The sequence below is a fragment of the Chiloscyllium plagiosum genome, unplaced genomic scaffold (assembly GCF_037043375.1).
Source record: "Chiloscyllium plagiosum isolate Xiang-an unplaced genomic scaffold, Cpla_swu_hap1 HiC_scaffold_2, whole genome shotgun sequence".
Lineage (NCBI taxonomy): Eukaryota > Metazoa > Chordata > Chondrichthyes > Orectolobiformes > Hemiscylliidae > Chiloscyllium > Chiloscyllium plagiosum.
In genome coordinates, this window is record NW_028270140.1 from 109083610 (window position 1) to 109104620 (window position 21011).

Below are 21011 nucleotides of genomic sequence, written 5' to 3' on the forward strand. Positions count from 1 at the left end.
ATGTTCTAGGTATTTAAAAGAAGTAGATACAGAGATAATCGATACATCAGTAATCTTCAAAGAATCTTTAGTTTCTGGAAGAGACCTGGAGGATTGGAAACACCAATGTAACACCTTGATTCAAAGACAGAGGGAGGGAGACACAAATTACTGTATGTCTTGTTAGTTTAACATCTGTCATTTGCAAAATGTTAATCTATTATGAAGTATGTAATTGCAGAGTATTTAGAAATACAGATGAACCTCACTTATTCCAAAGGACACGGCTGGGCACTTTTTTTCTCGGTTAATCGAATTCCAGATAATCGAAAGCCGGATAACATAGTTTAGCCGAGCATCGGGACTTTGCGTTCTTGCCGGATAAACTAATATTCAGATAATCGGGGTTCCTCTGTATATGCTACATCCAAGCTTCATGAAAGGGAAATCATGGCTAACAAATTTATTACAAGTTTGTAAAAAGAACAATAGATAAAGGGTAACTATAGAAACAATATATTTATTTTTTCAAAAAGCATTTGGTAAGGTACTGTACATGAGACTATCTAAGAGAAGAACCCATGATTTTGGAGGTCACACATTTATAAAGGATTGACTAACCAATATAAGACAGAGATAAAAGGTGCAATATCAGGGTGACAACATGTAACAACTGGAGTGCCATAGGGATCAGGCCACATTTATTTACAATCTATATTAATGAGTTGGATATGCAAAATGAATCACCAAATTTCCAGATTATACAATAGTAGATGGGAAGGCAAGTGAAGATGATGACTGTGTGTATACTGGTTGAGTGAGCAGGCAAAAACTTGGCAGTTCGAATACCATGTGGGAAAATGTGAAGTTATACACTTTGATAGGAAGAATAGAGAGCTGAATATTATTTAAATGGAGAAAGACAGCTGCAGTATGGTGATTTTGGAGGCCTTTGTGTATGTTTCATAAAAAAATCAGGATTCAAGTTTATCAGGCAGTAGCAAAAGCGAATGGACTGTCGGTCTTTATTTCAAAGGGAAGAGAGTATAACAAAAGGGAGATTTTGCTAAGTTATGGAGGGCACACCTGGAATACTGTGAACAGTTCTGGATCCCCTTCTCTAACGAAAGCTATACTGGAATTAGAGACAGTCCAGAAAAAGTTCACTTTGTTGATTCTGGGTATGTAAGGATTTTCTTGAGGAGAGGGTAAGCACACTACAAAAAGTAAGAACAGAAGAAGCCCATTCAGTCTCCTTCACTATTCAATGTTGTCATGGTCAATTTGATAATTCTTAACTCCACATTTCTGGCTTTTTAACAGAACCCTGGATTCCATTACTGATTTAAAAATCTGTCTGTCTATTTCTATTTTGAGTACACAAAATGATTTAGTTTCAACTGCTCTCTGCAGTAAAGAATTCCACAGTTTCATTGTCCGCACAAAAAATTACACCTTTTCTCTTTTAAATGGATGATCCCTTACCTCTGGTCCTAGGCTCCCTCACAAAGTGAAACAACCTCTCCACATCTACCCCGTCAAGCCCCCTTAGAGATCTTATGCTTCATTTTAGGCCTGCTCTTTACACTTCTAAATTCCAAAATGTACAAGCCCAAACTCTAGGAATTGGAGTCAGGGAGATGTACAGCACCAAAGTATACCCTTCGGTCCAACTCATCCATGCTGACCAAATATTCTAAAGTAACCTAGTCCCATTTGCCAGCATTTGGCCCATATCCCTTTAAACCCTTCTTATTCATACATCCATCCAGGTGCCTTTTAAATGTTGTAATTAAACCAGCCTCCACGACATACTCTGGTAACACATTCCTCTGTGTGAAAAAGTTGCCCCTTAGATCCATTTTAACTTCTTCCTCTCTCACCTTATGACTTCTAGTTTTGGGCTCCCCTATCCTGGGGAAAAGGCCTTGCCTATTTACTCTATCCATGCCCCTCATGATTTTATAACCCTCTATAAGGTCACCCCTCAGTTTCCAGCATTCCAGGGAAAATGTTGGTATTTGAACCCATGTCCCAAGGCTGGTTATCTGGGTTACTAGTCTAGTGGCATTACAGTTATCTTAACCCCCCCAAGATATTCATGCGATGGAAGTTGTAGATGTGCCTAAAGGACCTAAAATACAAATGAATTCCTAGTGATGAATAGTGTTAATACCAGCATGCTGAAAAATGTTAGAAGAGATTAAAGCAGCACTAAAAATTTTGAAAAATCAAGATATGATAATATTGGACACAAACAAACAAGATAATGTATTTAACTTAAAAATTTAGAAGTGTGTGTATTTAGAGAAACAAGTCAAATCGTAAAATGCATCTAGTGAAGTATGAAATGGTGTAGTGATAATTGTACTAAAATATAAGGTTATTATGATTTCCTCTAAAAGCTGCATTGAAATGGTTTGTAATACAGCAAATAAAAACTTTCCATCCATTAACTTTTCACATCCATTCACAGTAAGAGTCAGTTGTGTGGTATTGTAAATATTCCCAACAATGAACGCTAGGTACTGTGGAAAATGAGTATTCGGAATAATTTCTAAAAGTAAAGAAACTCTTCTTGTAATGTGAGGGTTTGCAACATGAATTACAAAACAAAAATTGAACATGTGAAAAGGTATGTGATATAATCTGAAAAGAGCTACCACTTGGAGTTACACATTCCGATTAACTTAGACAATACAGTATTTCGAGGCATTTGACTGAGAGCAGTAGAAGTATTATTACAGAATTCAAAGTGAGAGCTTTTTAAGTAGTCTTTGAAGCCTGGAGGGAAGCGAACAGGTTGATTAGAAAGAGTTTTTTAGAACATTTTTAAGGAGAGTACTCCAAAAAGGTGGTTGATGACAGGTGTGCTTCCAGTTTTGGACAGGGGGAAGTGAGGGAGCAAAATGCAGAACTGGAATTCTCCTCCTTGCCCCAGAGCTATGCGATCTTCGAGACAGACGGCAAAGAGAACGTGAAGAAAAACAATCCATAATTCTTCATGGAGCCAGAGGGGGAGAAATGATTTTTGTTCTAAATAATTAATTAGTTAAACATAACCTGCTGCTTATAAATCTATTACCTGTCCCTGATGGACTGTATTCTGGAATTGAGGAACTTACCTGCAATGTAAGCAAGAGCCTACTAGTTTTCTGGCTGATTTTTCATTTGCTCTTTTCTTGAAAAGGATGTAATGTATGTTATAGAATTTTGCTAATTCCTCACATACTTGTATAGATTTTTAAAAATTGAATTAACTACTCTTCCACTTAGATTAGATCATTGCATATTTGACATCAAATTTGAATATATTACTGATTAGGTTTGGTGCATCTTTTCCTAAGTGCTCTGTTGCTTTCTCATTTGTTCAGCTGTCTTGATTTGCTATCCAGCATCCAATTCAATACTGCTTTTTATCTTACTGATGCTGAAACATGCTAATTGAGGGAAAGAATCTGAGTATTTTCTAGAAACCTTCCCTATTTTAACACAACCCTCAATCTTGGGCGGCATGGTGGCTCAGTGGTTAGTACTGCTGCCTCACAGTGCCAGGGACCCGGGTTCGAGTCCCATCTCTGGCACTTGTCTGTGTGGAGTTTGGACATTCTCCTCATGTCTGTGTGGGTTTCCTCCCATAATCCAAAGATGTGCAGGTCAGGTGAATTGGCTATGCTAAATTGCCCATAGTGTTAGATGCGTTAGTCAGGGGTAAATATAGGGTTGGGGAATGGATCTGGGTGGGTTACTCTCAGAGAGTCGGTGTGGACTTGTTAGGCCGAAGGGTCTGTTTCCATACTGTAGGGAATCTAATCTAATCTAATCTTGTCCTAATCTACCTTCAAATATATCGGTCCAAGCTTTGTTGTAATGGTGAACTGGCAATGATGGTACTGACCTCAAGGAAAGCTGTCTGCAAGGAATCAATGGAGTATGATATCCATGTTCCTAATTTTAATTTCAATCTGGCGCTAATAAATGATGATCTCAAGATTCTAACAATCATAAAATATGGCTACTTAGCTTTTTTTAAACAGTCATACTGAAGAATTCACGCAGATAGCAAAGTAGGAAGTGAATGTAGTCATGGTCTTTTAATTTTTTAAATCATCTTTGAGGCAACAAAATAAACTTTGGGGCACATAATTGAAGTTAAGGTAGAATCTGAAATATCATTTAAAAGTGGGATCTGCGACATTTATTGTCGTCATAGGGAGCTTAGGCAGCTGAAGGAAAGGCTACCTAGGCAGCTGAAGGAAAGGTGGAGCAATTGCGATTAACTTGGAAAGGAGAAACCTGTGTGACCACGGGGATAGAGCTGGAAGGAATGCGATTAAGTAGGTAAGTCTTTTAAGGAGCTGACTTATGGGCAATAAATCGGGTGACTTCCTTCGATGCTGTATCATGCCCATACCTGTGCATAGACAAAAGTCATAGGGGAAAAAGAACATACAGCTATATTGTGGTTCTCATGTCTCTAATCTGTCCAAGAAGCTTCACATTCAATTAATTAGTTTTGAAGCAATTTACACACAGCTTGGTTCCACATGTGACCGTGAGACAACTGATAGCATCATCTGCTTTAATATTATCAGTTGAGGCCAGAGCATTGGGAGAATTTCTCTACTCCGAACTACTCTCACCCCTATTATATTTTTACGTGTCCCTTAGATGATGGGTGTGGCCTCAGTTTAGTATTTCACTTGAAAGATGATGACAGGACCACAATGCTATTCTTTAATGACAGTTTGGAACATGTGCTCATGTGAAAAGTCAGTTCCAAACCCCTTGGCTTCTAACTTCATGGTAAGAGAGGTACAAATATATTTTTAAAGGCACAAATGCAGTTTTTCATGTATAAGCTTACAATAATGTAATAATTAAAATTTTGTTTTATCTCATTCATGTGATGTGGATGTCTCTGCCTGGGCCAGTATTTATTGCACATTTCCAATTGCCCTCGAAGTTGGTGGTGAGCTGCCTTCTTGATCTGCTGCAATCAATTTTATGCAGATGGACCCACATACATTCCAAGATTTTGACCCAGCAATTATGAAGGAACACGGATATATTTGGTGGCAGATTGGAGGGGAATTAGCAGGTGATAGTTATTGTTGTGTGCTGCAGCATTCCATCTTTCTGGATGGTTGTGGAACTGGGTTTAGAGGATGCTATCTAAAGAGCATCTATGAATTAGTGCAAGTTTTCAAAATACACTGCAGCTACTGAATGTGAGTGTTGGAGGAAGTGTGGGTATTGTGTCGAACAGACAATCTGGACTGATATGAATGGTGTTGAGCTACTTCAGTGATTTTTGGAGCTGAACTCACTATAGGCAAATGGGGAGTATTCCATCTCATTCCTGACGTGTGCCTTTTAGATGGGATAGGTTTGACATGTCAGGAGATGATCATAGGATTGTTGTTGGATTGTCTCTTCTTGAATATGGTCACTTCCTGGCATTTGTGTGGTACAAATGTGATATTGTCTAAGTCTTGCAGAAGTTGAATAAGGACGGCTTAAGTATCTGTGAAAGCACAAGTAGTATTGACCGTGGATAATTGCACAATTAACTTCACTGTTTCTGACCTGCTAATAGAGGGGAAGCTATTGGTGAAGCAGCTAAAGAAGTTGTGCTAATACTTCCCTGAGGAATTCCTGCAGAAATATCCTAAAGTTGAGATGACTGACCTACAAATACATAATTTATTAAAATCACTCTATAACCTAGAATCTGATTCTTAAAGCATTATTAGTTATAAGTCCAAGAAAATTATTTATCAATCACAATTCAACAGCAGTACAAAATTACTTATTGGGGAGAGCCAGACTTTCTAGAAAAGGAGCTCAGAATTCAGGAGTTGTGAAGCCACTTAACTGCGATACACCCATTTCATTCGCTCAGCTGCATGCAATTGAAACTCAGGAAAAAAGATTGGAATGACATCACTGAAAGTGCTGAGCTCATTGGCTGGTAAGGAACAACTCTTTGCTGCTAACCGAAATAACAGTTAGTTATTTTTAAGAAGTGTAAAATTACTGAGGGGTTAACTGAAAAGTACCAGGGATAAATAACAGTCAAAGAGTAAAAAAAAAGGAGACAAATGGTAAGGGGACTGTCTTTTAGATTAAATAATTAGAAAAGTTACCTGGTAAGTTCAAGTTCAAATCATAGTAGGCAACAGCAGCCGAGTGGAATGTGTGACCTGTCATTTTGGGAAGTCATGGATTCTACCAGGGTGATAGATGACCATGTCTGCTCCCAAATTGCAGAAACCTGAGCTCCAGGCTTTGGAGTGTAGATTTGCATGTAGAATTGGAATGTTGTTGCCATCATAAAGATGTGGTTGAAGGAGGAGCTGGATTGGCAACTCCACATTATAGGGTCTAAGGGTTTCAGACAGGACAGCGGATTGTGTAAAAGAGATGGTGGTGTCGCATTATTAATTAAGAAGTCAGTTACTGCAATAAAAAGGGAAGATCTATTTTAATGGTCATCAAATAAGATTCTGCGAGTACAACAAATAAACAGTGACTCTGAAGTGTATATTATGGGTTTCTATACAACAGTTAATTGAAGATTAGATCATGTAGTCATTTCATTGTAGTAGGGTATTTCAACTTTACGATTAATTGGGATAATCATAGTTTAAAGGGTTTAGAAATGTATTCAGGAGAGCTTTTTACGTCAAAATGTAAGTAGCTGTATAAGAGATGGTGCAGTTCTGAACCTAAATCTGGGCAATGAAGCTGAACAGGTGTACAAAGTGGCAGTTAAGACCATAAGACGTAGGAGCGGAAGTAAGGCCATTCGGCCCATCGAGTCCACTCCGCCATTCAATCATGGCTGATGAGCATTTCAACTCCACTTACCCGCATTCTCCCCGTAGCCCTTAATTCCTTGTGACATCAAGAATTTATCAATTTTTGCCTTGAAGACATTTAGCGTCCCAGCCTCCACTGCACTCTGTGGCAATGAATTCCACAGGCCCACCACTCTCTGGCTGAAGAAATGTCTCCGCATTTCTGTTCTGAATTTACCCCCTCTCATTCTAAGGCTGTGTCCACGGGTCCTAGTCTCCTCGCCTAACGGAAACAATTTCCTAGCGTCCACCCTCTCTAAGCCATGTATTATCTTGTAAGTTTCTATTAGATCTCCCCTTAATTTTCTAAATGCCAATGAATACAATCCCAGGATTTTCAGCCATTCCTCATATGTTAGACCTACCATTCCAGAGATCATCCGTGTGAATCTCCGCTGGACACGCTCCAGTGCCAGTATGTCCTTCCTGAGGTGTGGGGACCAAAACTGGACACAGTACTCCAAATGGGGCCTAACCTGAGCTTTATAAAGTCTCAGTAGCACAACAGTGCTTTTATATTCCAACCCTCTTGAGATAATTGACAACAGTGCATTCGCTTTCTTAATCACGGACTCAACCTGCATGTTTACCTTTAGAGAATCCTCGACTAGCACTCCCACATCCCTCTGTACTTTGGCTTTACGAATTTTCTCACCGTTTAGAAAATAATTCATGCTTCTATTCTTTTTTCCAAAGTGCAAGACCTCGCATTTGCTTACATTGAATTCCATCAGCCATTTCCTGGACCACTCCTCCAAACTGTCTAGATCCTTCTGCAGCCTCCCCACTTCCTCAGTACTACCTGCCTGTCCACCTAACTTTGTATCATCGGCAAACTTCACTAGAATGCCCCCAGTACCTTCATCCAAATCATTAATATATAATGTGAACAGCTGCGGCCCCAACACTGAACCCTGCGGGACACCGCTTGTCACCGGCTGCCATTCTGGAAAAGAACCTTTTATCCCAACTCTCTGCCTTCTGTCAGACAGCCAATCCTTAATCCATACCAGTAGCTCACCTCGAACACCATGGGCCCTCACCTTGCTCAGCAGCCTCCCGTGTGGCACCTTATCAAAGGCCTTTTGGAAGTCTAGGTAGACCACATCCACTGGGTTTCCCTGGTCTAACCTACTTGTCACCTCTTCAAAGAACTCCAACAGGTTTGTCAGGCACGACCTCCCCTTACTAAATCCACATTGACTTGTTCTAATCCGACCCTGCTCTTCCAAGAATTTAGAAACCTCATCCTTAATGATGGATTCTAGAATTTTACCAACAACCGAGGTTAGGCTAATTGGCCTATAATTTTCCATCTTTTGCCTTGATCCTTTCTTGAACAAGGGGTTACAACAGCGATCTTCCAATCATCCGGGACTTTCCCCGACTCCAGTGACTTTTGAAAGATCTCAACCAATGTCTCCGCTATTTCCTCAGCCACCTCCCTCAGAACTCTAGGATGTAACCCATCAGGGCCCGGAGATTTATCAATTTTAAGACCTTTTAGCTTTTCTAGCACTTTCTCTTTTGTAATGGCAACCATACTCAACTCAGCCCCCTGACTCCCTTTAATTGTTGGGATATTACTCATGTCTTCCACTGTGAAGACTGATGCAAAGTACTTATTAAGTTCCCCAGCCATTTCCTTATCTCCCATCACTAGGCTTCCAGCATCAGTTTGAAGTGGCCCAATGTCTACTCTTGCCTGTCGTTTGTTTCTTATGTATTGAAAGAAACTTTTACTATCATTTCTAATATTACTGGCTAGCCTACCTTCATATTTGATCCTCTCCTTCCTTATTTCTCTCTTCGTTATCCTATGTTTGTTTTTGTAGCCTTCCCCATCTTCTGATTTCCCAGTGCTCTTGGCCACTTTTTTTAGATTAGATTAGATTACATTACATTACATTACAGTGTGGAAACAGGCCCTTCAGCCCAACAAGCCCACACCGACCCGCCGAAGCGCAACCCACCCATACCCCTACATTTACCATACATTTACCCCTTACCTAACACTACGGGCAATTTAGCATGGCCAATTCACCTGACCTGCACATCTTTGGACTGTGGGAGGAAACCGGAGCACCCGGAGGAAACCCACGCAGACACGGGGAGAACGTGTAAACTCCACACAGTCAGTCGCCTGAGGTGGGAATTGAACCGGGTCTCAGGCGCTGTGAGGCAGCAGTGCTAACCACTGTGCCACCGTGCCGCCCACTTTATAGGCTCTCTCTTTTTCTTTGATAGATTTCCTGACTTCCTTTGTCAGCCATGGCTGTCTAATCCGTCCCCGGATAATCTTTCTCTTTTTGAGGATGAACCTCTGTACAGTGTCCTCAATTTTACCCACAAACTCCTGGAAGTATTTTAGTGATAGCAACTACAGCACCCTAAGTTTTAATTTTATTATGGAAAAAGAAAAAAGGGTGGTCTGTAAAAATGGCTTTTGCACTGGAAGGGGAGACAGATTTCATTAAATATGTGCCACACGCTAGCAAGGTGAGGAATGGGGATGAGGAGCAGTTGAACACGTGGCTACCGGGATAGTGTAGACGGGAGGAATTCAGATACCTGGGTAAATGGACTCATTCTGGGGTAAGTGATACTACTACAAATGGGATGGTCTACACAAAGGGGTACCAATACCTTGGTGGGGGGGGTGTGGGGGTGCAGATGTGCTAATGCTCTTTGGGAAGGTTTAAACTAATTTAGCGGGGGGGTGGGAACTTCAGTTGTAGCTCCAGTGTGCAGGAGGTTGAGAGTAACAAGGTCATAAATGAGGTTTCAAGGTCGCAAGAGTCTACCGGCAGGCAGGAAGATGGCTTGAAGTGTGTCTGTTTCAATGCCAGGAGCATCCAAACTTGCAGCGTGTGTTTGTATCTGGGACTTCGATGTTGTGACCATTTCAGAGACCTGGATAGAGCAGGGACAGGAATGGTTGTTGCTGGTTCCAGGGTTTAGATGTTTCACTGACAACAGGGAAGGTATTAAAAGAGGGGGAAGTGTGGCATTGTTAGTCAAGGACAGTATTACAGTGACAGAAAGGACATTTGATGAGGACTCTTCTACTGAGGTAGTACGCGGTGAGGTTAGAAACAGGAAAGGAGAAGTCACCCTGTTGAGAACTTTCTTTAGGCATCTGAAAAGTTCCAGAGATGTAGAGGAAACGATTGCAAAGGTGATTCTGGATAGGAGCGAGAGTAACAGGGTAGTTGTTATGGGGCACTATAACTTGCCAAATATTGACTGGAAACGCTATAGTTTGAGTTCTTTAGATGGGTCAGTTTTTGTCCAGTGTATGCAAGTGGGTTTCCTGACACAGTATGTAGACAGGCCAACAAGAAGTGAGGACACATTGGATTTGGTACTGGGTAATGAACCCGGCCAGGTGTTAGATTTGGAGGCAGGTGAGCACTTCAGTGACAGTGACCACTATTCGGTTACATTTACTTTAGTGATGGTAGATATATACCACCGGGCAAGAGTTATAGCTGGGGGAAAAGCAATTATGATGCGATTAGGCAAAAATTAGGATGCAAAGGCTGTGTAAGGAAAGTGCAGGGGTTGGGCACAATTGAAAGGTAGAGCTTGTTCAAGGAACAGCTACTGTGTGTCCTTGACAAGTATGTACCTGTCAGACAGGGAGGAAGTGGTCGAGTGAGGGAACCATGGTTTACTAAGGACGCTGAATCTCTTGTCAAGAAGAAGATGGAGGCTTATGTAAAGATGAGATGTGAAGGCTCAGTTAGGATGCTTGAGAGTTAACTAGGAAGTACTGAAAAGAGAGAGCTAAGAGCCAGGAGGGGACATGAGAAGTCTTTGGCAGGTAGGATTAAGGAAAACCCTAAAGCTTTCTATAGGTGTGTCAGGAATAAAAGAATGATGAGAGAAAGATTAGGGCCAGTCAGGGACAATAGTGGGAAGTTGTGCGTGGAGTCTGAGGAGGTAGGAGAGGTACTAAATTAGTATATTTTGTCAGTATTCACACAGGAAAAAGACAGTGTTGTCGAGGAGAATGCTGAGATGCAGGCTATTAATCTTAACGGGTGGTGTGGGTGAGCAAAGAGATATTGGTGTCTGTGTGCGTAGATCTCTGACAGTTGGCACCCAGGTTGATAGGATTGTTGAGAAGGCGTACGGTGTGTTAGCTTTTATTGGTAGAGGGATTGAGGGTTTTGGAGCCATGAGGTCATGTTGCAGCTGTACAAACCTGCGGTTTGGCCGCACTCTGAGTACTGCATAGGGTTCTGGTAGCCACATTATAGGAAGAATGTGGAAACTTTGGAAAGGGTGCACAGGAGTTTTAGCAGGATGTTGTTTGGTATGGAGGGAAGGTCCTACGAGAAAAGGCTGAGGGACTTGAGACTGTTTTTGTTAGAGAGAAGGATGAGAGGTGACTTAATAGAGACATAAAAGATGATCGGAGGATTAGATAGGGTGGACAGTGAGAACCTTTTTCCTCGGATGGTGATGGCTTGCATAAGGGACCATAGCTTTAAATTGAGGGGTGATAGATATAGGACAGATGTCGGAGGTAAGTTCTTTGCTCAGAAAGTAGTAAGGGCGTGGAATGTCCTGCCTGCAACAGTAGTAGACTCGCCAGCTTTAAGGGTATTTAACTGGTCATTGGATAAGCATATAGATGATCATGGAGTAGTGTGAAATATATGGGCTTCAGATTGGTTTCCCAGTTCGGCACAATATAGAGTGCTGAGGGGCCTCTACTGTGCTATAATATTCTACGTTCTATCTTCTATTAAAATAAGGCAGGATTTGTAGAGGGAGGCCTTCAAAAGGAATTAGGAAGAGCACAACAAGCTCAGAGTGTGCTGGATGTCCAGTGAATGAAAAGGAAAAGAGAAGTGTATAGATTAGATTAGATTAGATTAGATTAGATTACATTACAGTGTGGAAACAGGCCCTTCGGCCCAACAAGTCCACACCGACCCGCCGAAGCGCAACCCACCCATACCCCTACATTTACCCCTTACCTAACACTACGGGCAATTTAGCATGGCCAATTCACCTGACCGGCACATCTTTGGACTGTGGGAGGAAACCGGAGCACCCGGAGGAAACCCACGCAGACACGGGGAGAATGTGCAAACCCCACACAGTCAGTCGCCTGAGGCAGGAATTGAACCCGGGTCTCTGGCGCTGTGAGGCAGCAGTGCTAACCACTGTGCCATCGTGCTGTCCAGATAACAGATACAAAACAAGCAAATCAGCAGAGGCCCATGTGGAGTGTAGAATGTGTGTGTGGTCTTTATGAAAACAATTAGGAGAGCAAAAACGGGGAATGAAAAAGCACTGGTGTGTAAGATTAGGGTGAATCCCAAGACATTCCGTGAGGAAGAGAATACTTTAGGAAAGAGTAGGGTTCATTAGGGACCGAGGGGGAAATCTGTGTGTGGACTCTCAAGACATTACTGGAGTGTACAATCACGTTTGTCTTCAATTGGGAGAAGGACGATATAGATCCAAATTCAGAAAGATGGGTGATGTGGTGCTTGAGAAGATATGTGGGTGAGAAGATATTAGAAGTTCTGGTGGTCTTACAAATGGATGAATCCCCAGATGTGGGTGATTTGTACCCCAGAGTGCTTTGCAAAATGAGGAATGAAATCACCAGGGCTCTGACCCAATTTTTAATGCCTGTCTGGCCAGAGGACTAGAGAACAGATAATATGGTTCCACTTTTCAAGAAGGGTGGTAGAGATAGCCCATGGTTTTACAGATCAGTGAATTTCTCATCAGTGGTAGAGAAACTATTGAAGAAAATTTTGAAGGAGAGAAGTAATCTCCATTTAGAGAGGTAAGATTTGATCAGATGTAGTTAGCATAACTTTGTCAGGGAAGGTCATGCCCAACAAATTTTGTCAAATTTTTCAAGGAGGTGACCAGATTTGTAGATGAGAGTTGTGAAGTTTGATGTAGCTTATATGGATTTCAGCAAGGTCTTTAACATAGTCCGACATGGAAGACTGCTAAGTAAATGAACGCACTTAGGTTCCAGGTTAACTTGCCAAGTTGGATCCAAAATTGGCTTAGTGGTAGGAGACAGAAGGTGGTGGTAAAAGGCTGTTTATGACTGGAGGCTGGTGTCCAGTGTTATACCACAGGGATTTCTATATATAGAAATAATGTAGATGAGAATGTGGATGGCATAATAACTAAGTTTGTGGATGACACAAATTGGCTGGGTGGTTAATAGTGTGGAAGAGGTTTTTAGGTTACAGGAGGATATAAATGAAATGGTCACATGGGCGGATCAGTGGAGGATGAATCTTTACCCTGGTAAGTGTAAGGCAATGCACTTTGGAACAAGTAACGAGACAAGGGAGTACTTACTGAATGACATTAGTAAGCTTTGAGGAACCAAGGGATCTTGGAGTGCTTGTGTACAAATTGACAAGTTAGCTATCTTCCTGTTTGTCCTATGTAGTGGAACACCTATACAAGGTATTCGCCAAAAACGGATATCCTAGCAATTTCATCAACAGATGCCTAAGGGAAAGACAACGGAACGAGGACATCCCGCAACCCAAAGGACTAGCCACACTACCATACATCAAGAACATCTCTGAACTGACAGCCAGACTACTGCGACCACTAGGACTCATAACAGCACACAAACCAACAGCCACACTCAGACAACAACTCACCAGAACGAAGGAGCCGATACCCAGCATGAGCAAAACTAATGTAGTGTACAAAATCCCATGCAAGGACTGCACAAAACACTACATAGGACAAACAGGAAGACAGCTAATGATCCGCATCCACGAACATCAACTAGCCACGAAACGACACGACCAGCTATCCCTAGTAGCCACACACGCAGACGACAAGCAACATGAATTAGACTGGGACAACACTACTATTATAGGGCAATCCAAACAAAGAACAGCCAGGGAATTTCTAGAAGCATGGCACTCGTCCACAAACTCCATCAACAAACACATCGACCTGGACCCAATATACCGGCCACTACAGCGGACAGCTGAAACTGACAACCGGAAGCGGCAGGACAGGCCACTATAAATGCCGGAGGAAACACCACAGAAGCGCTTCACAGGAGGCTCCCAAGCACTGAGGATGTCACCTAGACAGGGGACGAAACGTTTGCAACAAAAACTTCCAGCTCGGCGAACAGAACCACAGCATAGATTGTAAGAGCAGTCTAAGCATACATTGTTAGAGCTGTGCAGAATTTTGGTTATGCAACAGCTGGAGTACCATGTGCAGATCTGGTCACCATACTATAGGAAGGCTGTGATTTCTGTGGAAGGGCTGCAGAGGAGATTCACCACAATGTTGACTGTGTTGGAGTACTTCAGCTATGAAGAGACGCTCAATAAGTTCAGATTGTTTATTTGAGGCTTAGAAGATTGGGTAGGGTGCTGCTTCAGATTACGGGGGATAAGGACAAGGTGGATAGAAAGCAGCTGAATGTCAGTGACAAGGATGCATGTTTTTAAAGGTGGAAGACAGGAGGTTTAGAGGGGATTTAAAGAAAAGTTTTTTTTTAACCAAGAGGGTAGTGGGGTTCTAGACTGCACTGCCTGGGAGGGTAGTTAAGACAGGTAATCTCACAACCTTTAAAAAGTACTTGGATAAGCACTTGAAATGTCATAACATTCAAGGCTATGTTCCTAGTGCTAGAAAGTGGGACAGTTTGTAGATTTTGTAGTTTTGGTGATACAGACTCGATGGGCTGATGAGGTTCTTCTGTAATGTATGATTCTATGGATATCTGCCAAATCGCTTGATTCTTATCACCTAGGAAATATGAATCTGGAGAAATCTTTCCGATGTTGGAGTCAAACCTATTACAAAGGGAGTCGGTTGTGGTCGTTGGAAGTTGTTAACCTCTGCCTTGAGGGCATTTCTGCAGGAACCTGTGTCTACCATCTATGTGATGTGCCACAACAATTCACCAAGGCTCCTAAGGCAGCACCTTATAATTCTGTAACCATGATTATCTAAAAGGAGAACAATTGCAATGGGACACTGCCATCTGCAATTTCTCCTCCAAACAACTTTTCATCCTGACTTGGAAATATATCATTTTTCTTTCAGTATCATTGGGTCAAGATCCTGGAACTCCCACTTTGACAACTTTGAGAACATATGTGCACCAAATAGACTGCAGTAGTTCAAAACGGTGGCTCACCATTTTCTAAAAGGCAACTAGGGATCGGCAATAAATGCTGACACCACCAACAAAGTTTACATTCCATGACTTAATTTAGACATAAAGTAACATTCCTACTTAACCATATACCTTTTTGGGTTTTCTGACTTATAGGACTTTGTTCCATATAAACTTCCTGTCGCCACTAATTATAGTACTCCTCTGGGTGAAGCCTATTACAAAAGACTATATCATGAATCCACCACTCGGTAAAGAAAGTATTCCTTTGTAAGTATGTTGATTTGATGAAAATTGTACTTGCACAATAAACTGCATTCTGTTTATTTTATAATGTGAGCTGGGGTTTGCCAAACTTTGACTTATTGGGATGGATAGGACAGCTTTCATTACTAGTTCATGTGCTTTGAGATTTTCTATTCAATCGAGAAACCAAAAGAATTTACCATGTAACATTTACATCAGTATGATTTCAATCTTCTGTAATTATGACATTTTCAAATTTTAAGATGTATGAGCATTTATGCTAAGCTAGGTCAGGCTGGTTAACAATGTGCTGATTATACTGAGAACTTCAGTAATTATTTACATGTTACAAACACAAGACTTATTTAATTTCCTCTCACTTAAACGGGGAAACAGTGAATCCAACCTCCATGAATTATTGTAATTTAGTGGTTACAGTGCTGATAAACATTTCCTCATTTGTCGTTTCAATTTTCATTAACCAGCATTATATTTTAAGTGTAGCTAAAAGGTTTGCATAGATGCAAATTTAGCTTCATGTGTTTGGAGGTTGCAAGCAAATAATTTATTGAATATATATGGAATATAGGTAAAACTTTAAAGTGGATTACAGTTTGCAATTAAGTAGAGGAAGATGTGGAGGGAACTTGGGGGAGATTGCAGATATTAAATTAATTCTTCATGTCAATCTTTGTAAATTAAAACACTTTTTAAAAATTTTAACAGATGATTACTAAACATATATTTAATACAAACTAAAAGTCTGCAGTTTTAAATGAGTAGAACTATATCAAGCCTAGGATGTCATTTTGATCCTGCTATTTTTAGAAATAGACTTCAGTCAAAACAATTAAATAAATCAATTGACACAAGTTAACAACTTCAATTCTTGAAGAATTATTTCTAACAGCAATCAGTATAGACATGAGTTTAAATATTGCTTATGTAGGTTTCAGAGAACTGTAGGAAAGCCCAATTCTAAAATTAACTAGAGTATTTGATCTATTCTGAAAGGTTTCACTCTTGGATTTCCTTGAATCCTTTGTTTTTGAAGCAATGTTATTAAATTACTTCCAGAATGTCAGAGACTGCATATGATTCGTTAAGACTGTGGGTTATTGTCCTACTTTGTGTTCTCCGACTGGCCTTAATTCGGCAACATTTACAAGCATACCTCAACTTGGCGCAGAAGGGTGTAGAACAGATGAAGAAGGAGGCAGGGCGAATCAGCACTAAGGATCTACAAAAAATGGTAAGTGAATGAGGCCAAAAATGTGGAATGTGCAAATACTCAATATTAAAGTGATTCAAAATCTGCAGAAAAGAATAGTATGGGGGTAAAAGAGAAAAACAAGACTCTGTTAGTATTTCCAAATAGTGAAGCCTGGGCATAACGTTTGAAAAAGAATTGTAGAAAATGTGGTAGTGTTAAATTTGCAGGAGGGCAAGAAGTGGCTAATTCAGTTGTATAATTGGTTTAAATGTATAGGGAGCAAGTTGAGGTAATGAGCCAATCCAGTGACTACTTATTCAGTTAATGCAGATATTTCTCTTTCCATGAGCAATATTTCTTGTGTATGGCCCATGGGGAATATAGATGGAAATTCAATTAGAATTTCACTACAACAAGCCTGTGTTTAAAGTTGCTCTGTTTAATGTTGTTTTAACATTGGTAGGTCAATGGGCCTGTAATTTTGTTGAGTGTCACAAGATTTATGTTAACATTGTCCATGTGATCTTGGTTAGTGACCTGCTTCTCTGAGTTGCAAACCATCACTCACTCCCAACCTCCGATCTATGGCCTCAACCCTCCTCCCTGATTCACACTGTTGCTGCTTCCCTCTCCTGTACTTGCATTTCATTTAAGATCCAGCTTCAATCTAAAGTTGGAGTTCCAATGTTGTGAAAGTAAAAATCGTAATAGTTTAGAAGTACTAGGATTTTTGCAATCTTACTGTTGTCTCGCTGTTTTTCTCCCAAGCCCTTACTCTCATTGTGGAGAAAGAAACAGTAAGCAGGATCATTTTAAAAACTCCTTGAATGTGAATTGAACCATCGAAGCTCACAATTCCACAATATCAGAGTTCCACCTTTGGATCAAATTGGATCTTAAATGCGAACTTCAGTACAGGAAAGGGAAGAGCAAGTGGATGCGTCAAGACAGATGAGGCTGCAACTCTAGTTCGGGGAATGGAGGACAGGCCATAGCTTGGTGGTTAGGGAGTGTGCAGAGATCATAACACTAGAAGGAAACCAAAAACAACATAGTTGATCCTTAAATTGCCTATGAAGGCATACAGTTGTATTAACCACTTAAAAAGTTCTTTTAAAAAAATGAAATAAACTCCAATGAACCACTTAGCATTGACTAAGGCAGCAAAAGCTACAACAGCTAAAATGCTAACCTTTACTAAGATCTGGGGGACAGGTGCCAAAATTAGCAGAGCTGTGACTCCGACTAATCAAGGATCAGGCTGACATAGTCATACTCACAGAATCATACCTTGTACATGCCCCAGACAACACCATCACCATCCCTACATATGTCCTGTCCCATTGGCAGAACAGACCCAACTGAGGTGGCAGTATAGTTGTATATAGTCAGGAGGGTATTGCTTTGAGACTCTTCAACATTGACTCCAAAGCCCGCTATCAGGTCAAATATGGGCAAGGAAACTTCCTTTTGACTACAACTATGTTCTCCGCCATAATTTTCAACCTCATGACATCTGAAGGAGGCCAGTATAGATCATTCACTCAGCATGTCTAGCTGAAAGGTGCCCTGCAAATCCCTCACACTATCATGACCTTCAGCTCAGATGATCAACCTGGTTCAATGAAGAGTACAGGATTATGTGCCAGGGGCAGCACAAGGATACCTAAAAATGAGACGTCAACTTGGTGAAGTGACAAAACAGGACGACTTACATGCCAAAAACCGATTCTACAGATCAAAGTTCTACGGTCTTGCCATATCCCGTCGTCAGTATTGGTGGACAATTAAACAACTCGCTGGCGGAGGAGACTCCGTAAATATCCCCATTCCCAATGATGGAGAGCTCAAAATATCAATGGAAAAGATAAGGCTGAAACATTTGATGCACCCTTCTGCTGGACGTGCTGAGTGGATGATCCATATTGGCCTCCTCCAGATGTCCTCAGCATTATAGATTCAGATCTTCAGCCAAATTGATTCACCCTACCCAATATTAGGAAATGGCTGAGACACTGGATACTGCAAAGGCCATGGGTCCTGCCAACCTTCCAGCAATAGTATTGAAGATGTATGCTCCAAAACATTGCTGCACTCCTAGCCAATCTGTTCTCGTATAGCTATAACATTGGTATTTACCTGATAATGTGGATAATTGCCTAGGTGTGTCTCACATTCAAAAACCAAAACCTATTCAACCTGGCCAATTGCCTCTCATCAATCTGCTCTCAATCATCAATAAAGTGATGGACAGGATCATCAACAGTGCTAACAAATAACACTTGCTTCATATTAACCTGCTCACTGTGTCCCCAGTTTGGGTTTCACCAGAAGTAATAAAAGCAATTATTTCATTTCTGTCAACTTGATAGAGCCTTTAATATGTCTTGTTTTATCATCTCACCTGAAAGGAAATTTGATGAAAATTAGTATAGACCAACATGACTTAACATTTTAGCAAACAAATCCTGGTTGCTTGGTTTTGCTTTCACCATTTGCTAGAGCTTGAAGAGCTGTTTTAGGAAGCAGCATATTGAAGTTAATTAAATAACTTTTGTTTTCTCTGCTTGAAGGTTGCCCGGGTTTTCTACTATCTTTGCGTGATTGCACTTCAGTATGTAGCACCTATGATTATGCTTCTTCATACAACGCTACTTTTAAAAACCCTGGGTGAGTGCAAATTATGAGTTCATTTTCTGCTCAACTTTATTTTCTCTGTATAAGTGGTATTATAGTCAGTGAAGGTGATGGCATAAATTTTCAAAAAAATATTGATAGACTAGGTGAATTGGCAAAGCTTTGACAGATGGAGTTCAATGTAAGCAAGTGTAAGATTATCCATTTTGGACCAGAAAAGGATAGATCAGGGTATTTGCTAGATGGAACGAAGTTAAATAGAGTGGATGTCCAATGTGACTTGGAAATTCAGATGCATAGATCTTTAAAATGCAGAAAATAATCAATAAGGCTTATGGAATGCAGGTTTTTATATCTAGAGGACAGGAGTAAAAGAATGCAGAAGTTATGCTGCTGCTACACAAGACCCTAGTAAGAGCCCACTTAGAATACTAAGAGTAGATCTGAGCAGCACACCCTAGGAAGGATATATTGGCTTTGGAAGGAGTACAATGTAGGTTTACAAGAACAATACCTGGACTTCAGGGGTTAAATTTTGAGGAGATATCATACACATTAAGCCTGTTTCCTCTAGAATTTAGAAGATTAAAGGATGATCTGTTGCAAGTCATCAAGTTATTAACTAGAAAAGACTAGGTAAGACGCTGAGAAATAAGAAGGGTGCAGTTACATTGTTGGAGCTGTATTATAGATCACCCAACATTGAGCGTAAGGTAGAAGAACAAATACATAAGCAGATTATGGAAAGATGTAGAGGCAACAGGGTAGTAGTGATGGGAGATTTTAATTTTCCCCATATTGATGGGATACACTTAGTGTCAGAGGTCTGGATGGGGCAGAATTTCTAAGAAGCGTCCAGGAGAGCTTTCTGGAGCAGAATGTCAATAGTCTGTTGAGGGAAGAGGCCATATTGGACCTGGTGTTGGGGAATGAGGAGGCCAGGTTGTAGAAGTTGAGGTGGGAGATTTCGTTGGGAAGAGTGGCCACAATTCTGTAAGTTTTATAATACTCGTAGACAAAAATGAGTGTGGTCCTAAGGGAAGAGTACTAAACTGGGCCAAGGCCAATTATTTCACAATTAGGCAAGAGCTGGGAAATGTGGATGGAACACAGCTATTTGAAGGGAAGTCCACTTTTGATATGTGGGAAGCTTTCAAAGATAGTGCAGGATAGGCATGTCCCGCTGCAAGCAAAGGATAGGAAAGGCAAGATTCGTGAACTGTGGATGACAGTCACAATCGTATGACTAGCCGTGAGGAAAAGGGAAGTGTACATAGGTCCAGGTAGCTAAGAACAGAATGGACCTTGAAGGAATATCGGAAGAGTAGAACCAGTTTTAAACGAGGAGTCAAGCAGGATAAAAGGGGTCATGAAATAGCTTTAGTGAGCAGAATTAAGGAGAATCAAAGCCTTTTGTTCTTCTATAAGGAGCAAGTGGGTAACTAGAGAAAGTATTGGTCCACTGAAGGGTAATGAAGGAAGGCTGTGTGTTGAACCTGGAGAGAATGTGTGAGATTCTGAATGATTACTTTGCATCAGTGTCACTGAGGAGAGGGACATTGTGGGCGGCACGGTGGCACAGTGGTTAGCACTGCTGCCTCACAGCGCTCGAGACCCGGGTTCGATTCCCGCCTCAAGTGACTGACTGTGTGGAGTTTGCACGTTCTCCCCGTGTCTGCGTGGGTTTCCTCCGGGTGCTCCGGTTTCCTCCCACAGTCCAAAGATGTGCAGGTCAGGTGAATTGGACATGCTAAATTGCCCGTAGTGTTAGGTAAGGGGTAAATGTAGGGGTATGGGTGGGTTGCGCTTCGGCGGGGCGGTGTGGACTTGTAGGGCCGAAGGGCCTGTTTCCACACTGTAAGTAATCTAAATCTAAATCTAAATGATGAATGTTGAAATTAGAGATAAAGTTTGATAA

General features: G+C 41.1%; 1 protein-coding gene across 8 annotated transcripts in view; it reads left to right on the forward strand.

The window, feature by feature from the left end:
- tmem161b (transmembrane protein 161B) overlaps window positions 1-21011 on the forward strand; it is a 104016-nt gene that overhangs the window by 70774 nt on the left and 12231 nt on the right. For all 8 annotated transcript variants that reach the window (XM_043708692.2, XM_043708683.2, XM_087999558.1 and 5 more), the window contains 3 exons: window positions 15154-15267; window positions 16321-16495; window positions 19030-19126. In XM_043708692.2, coding sequence (XP_043564627.1) covers window positions 15154-15267; window positions 16321-16495; window positions 19030-19126 — 386 coding nt within the window. The remainder of the gene's footprint in view (window positions 1-15153; window positions 15268-16320; window positions 16496-19029; window positions 19127-21011) is intronic.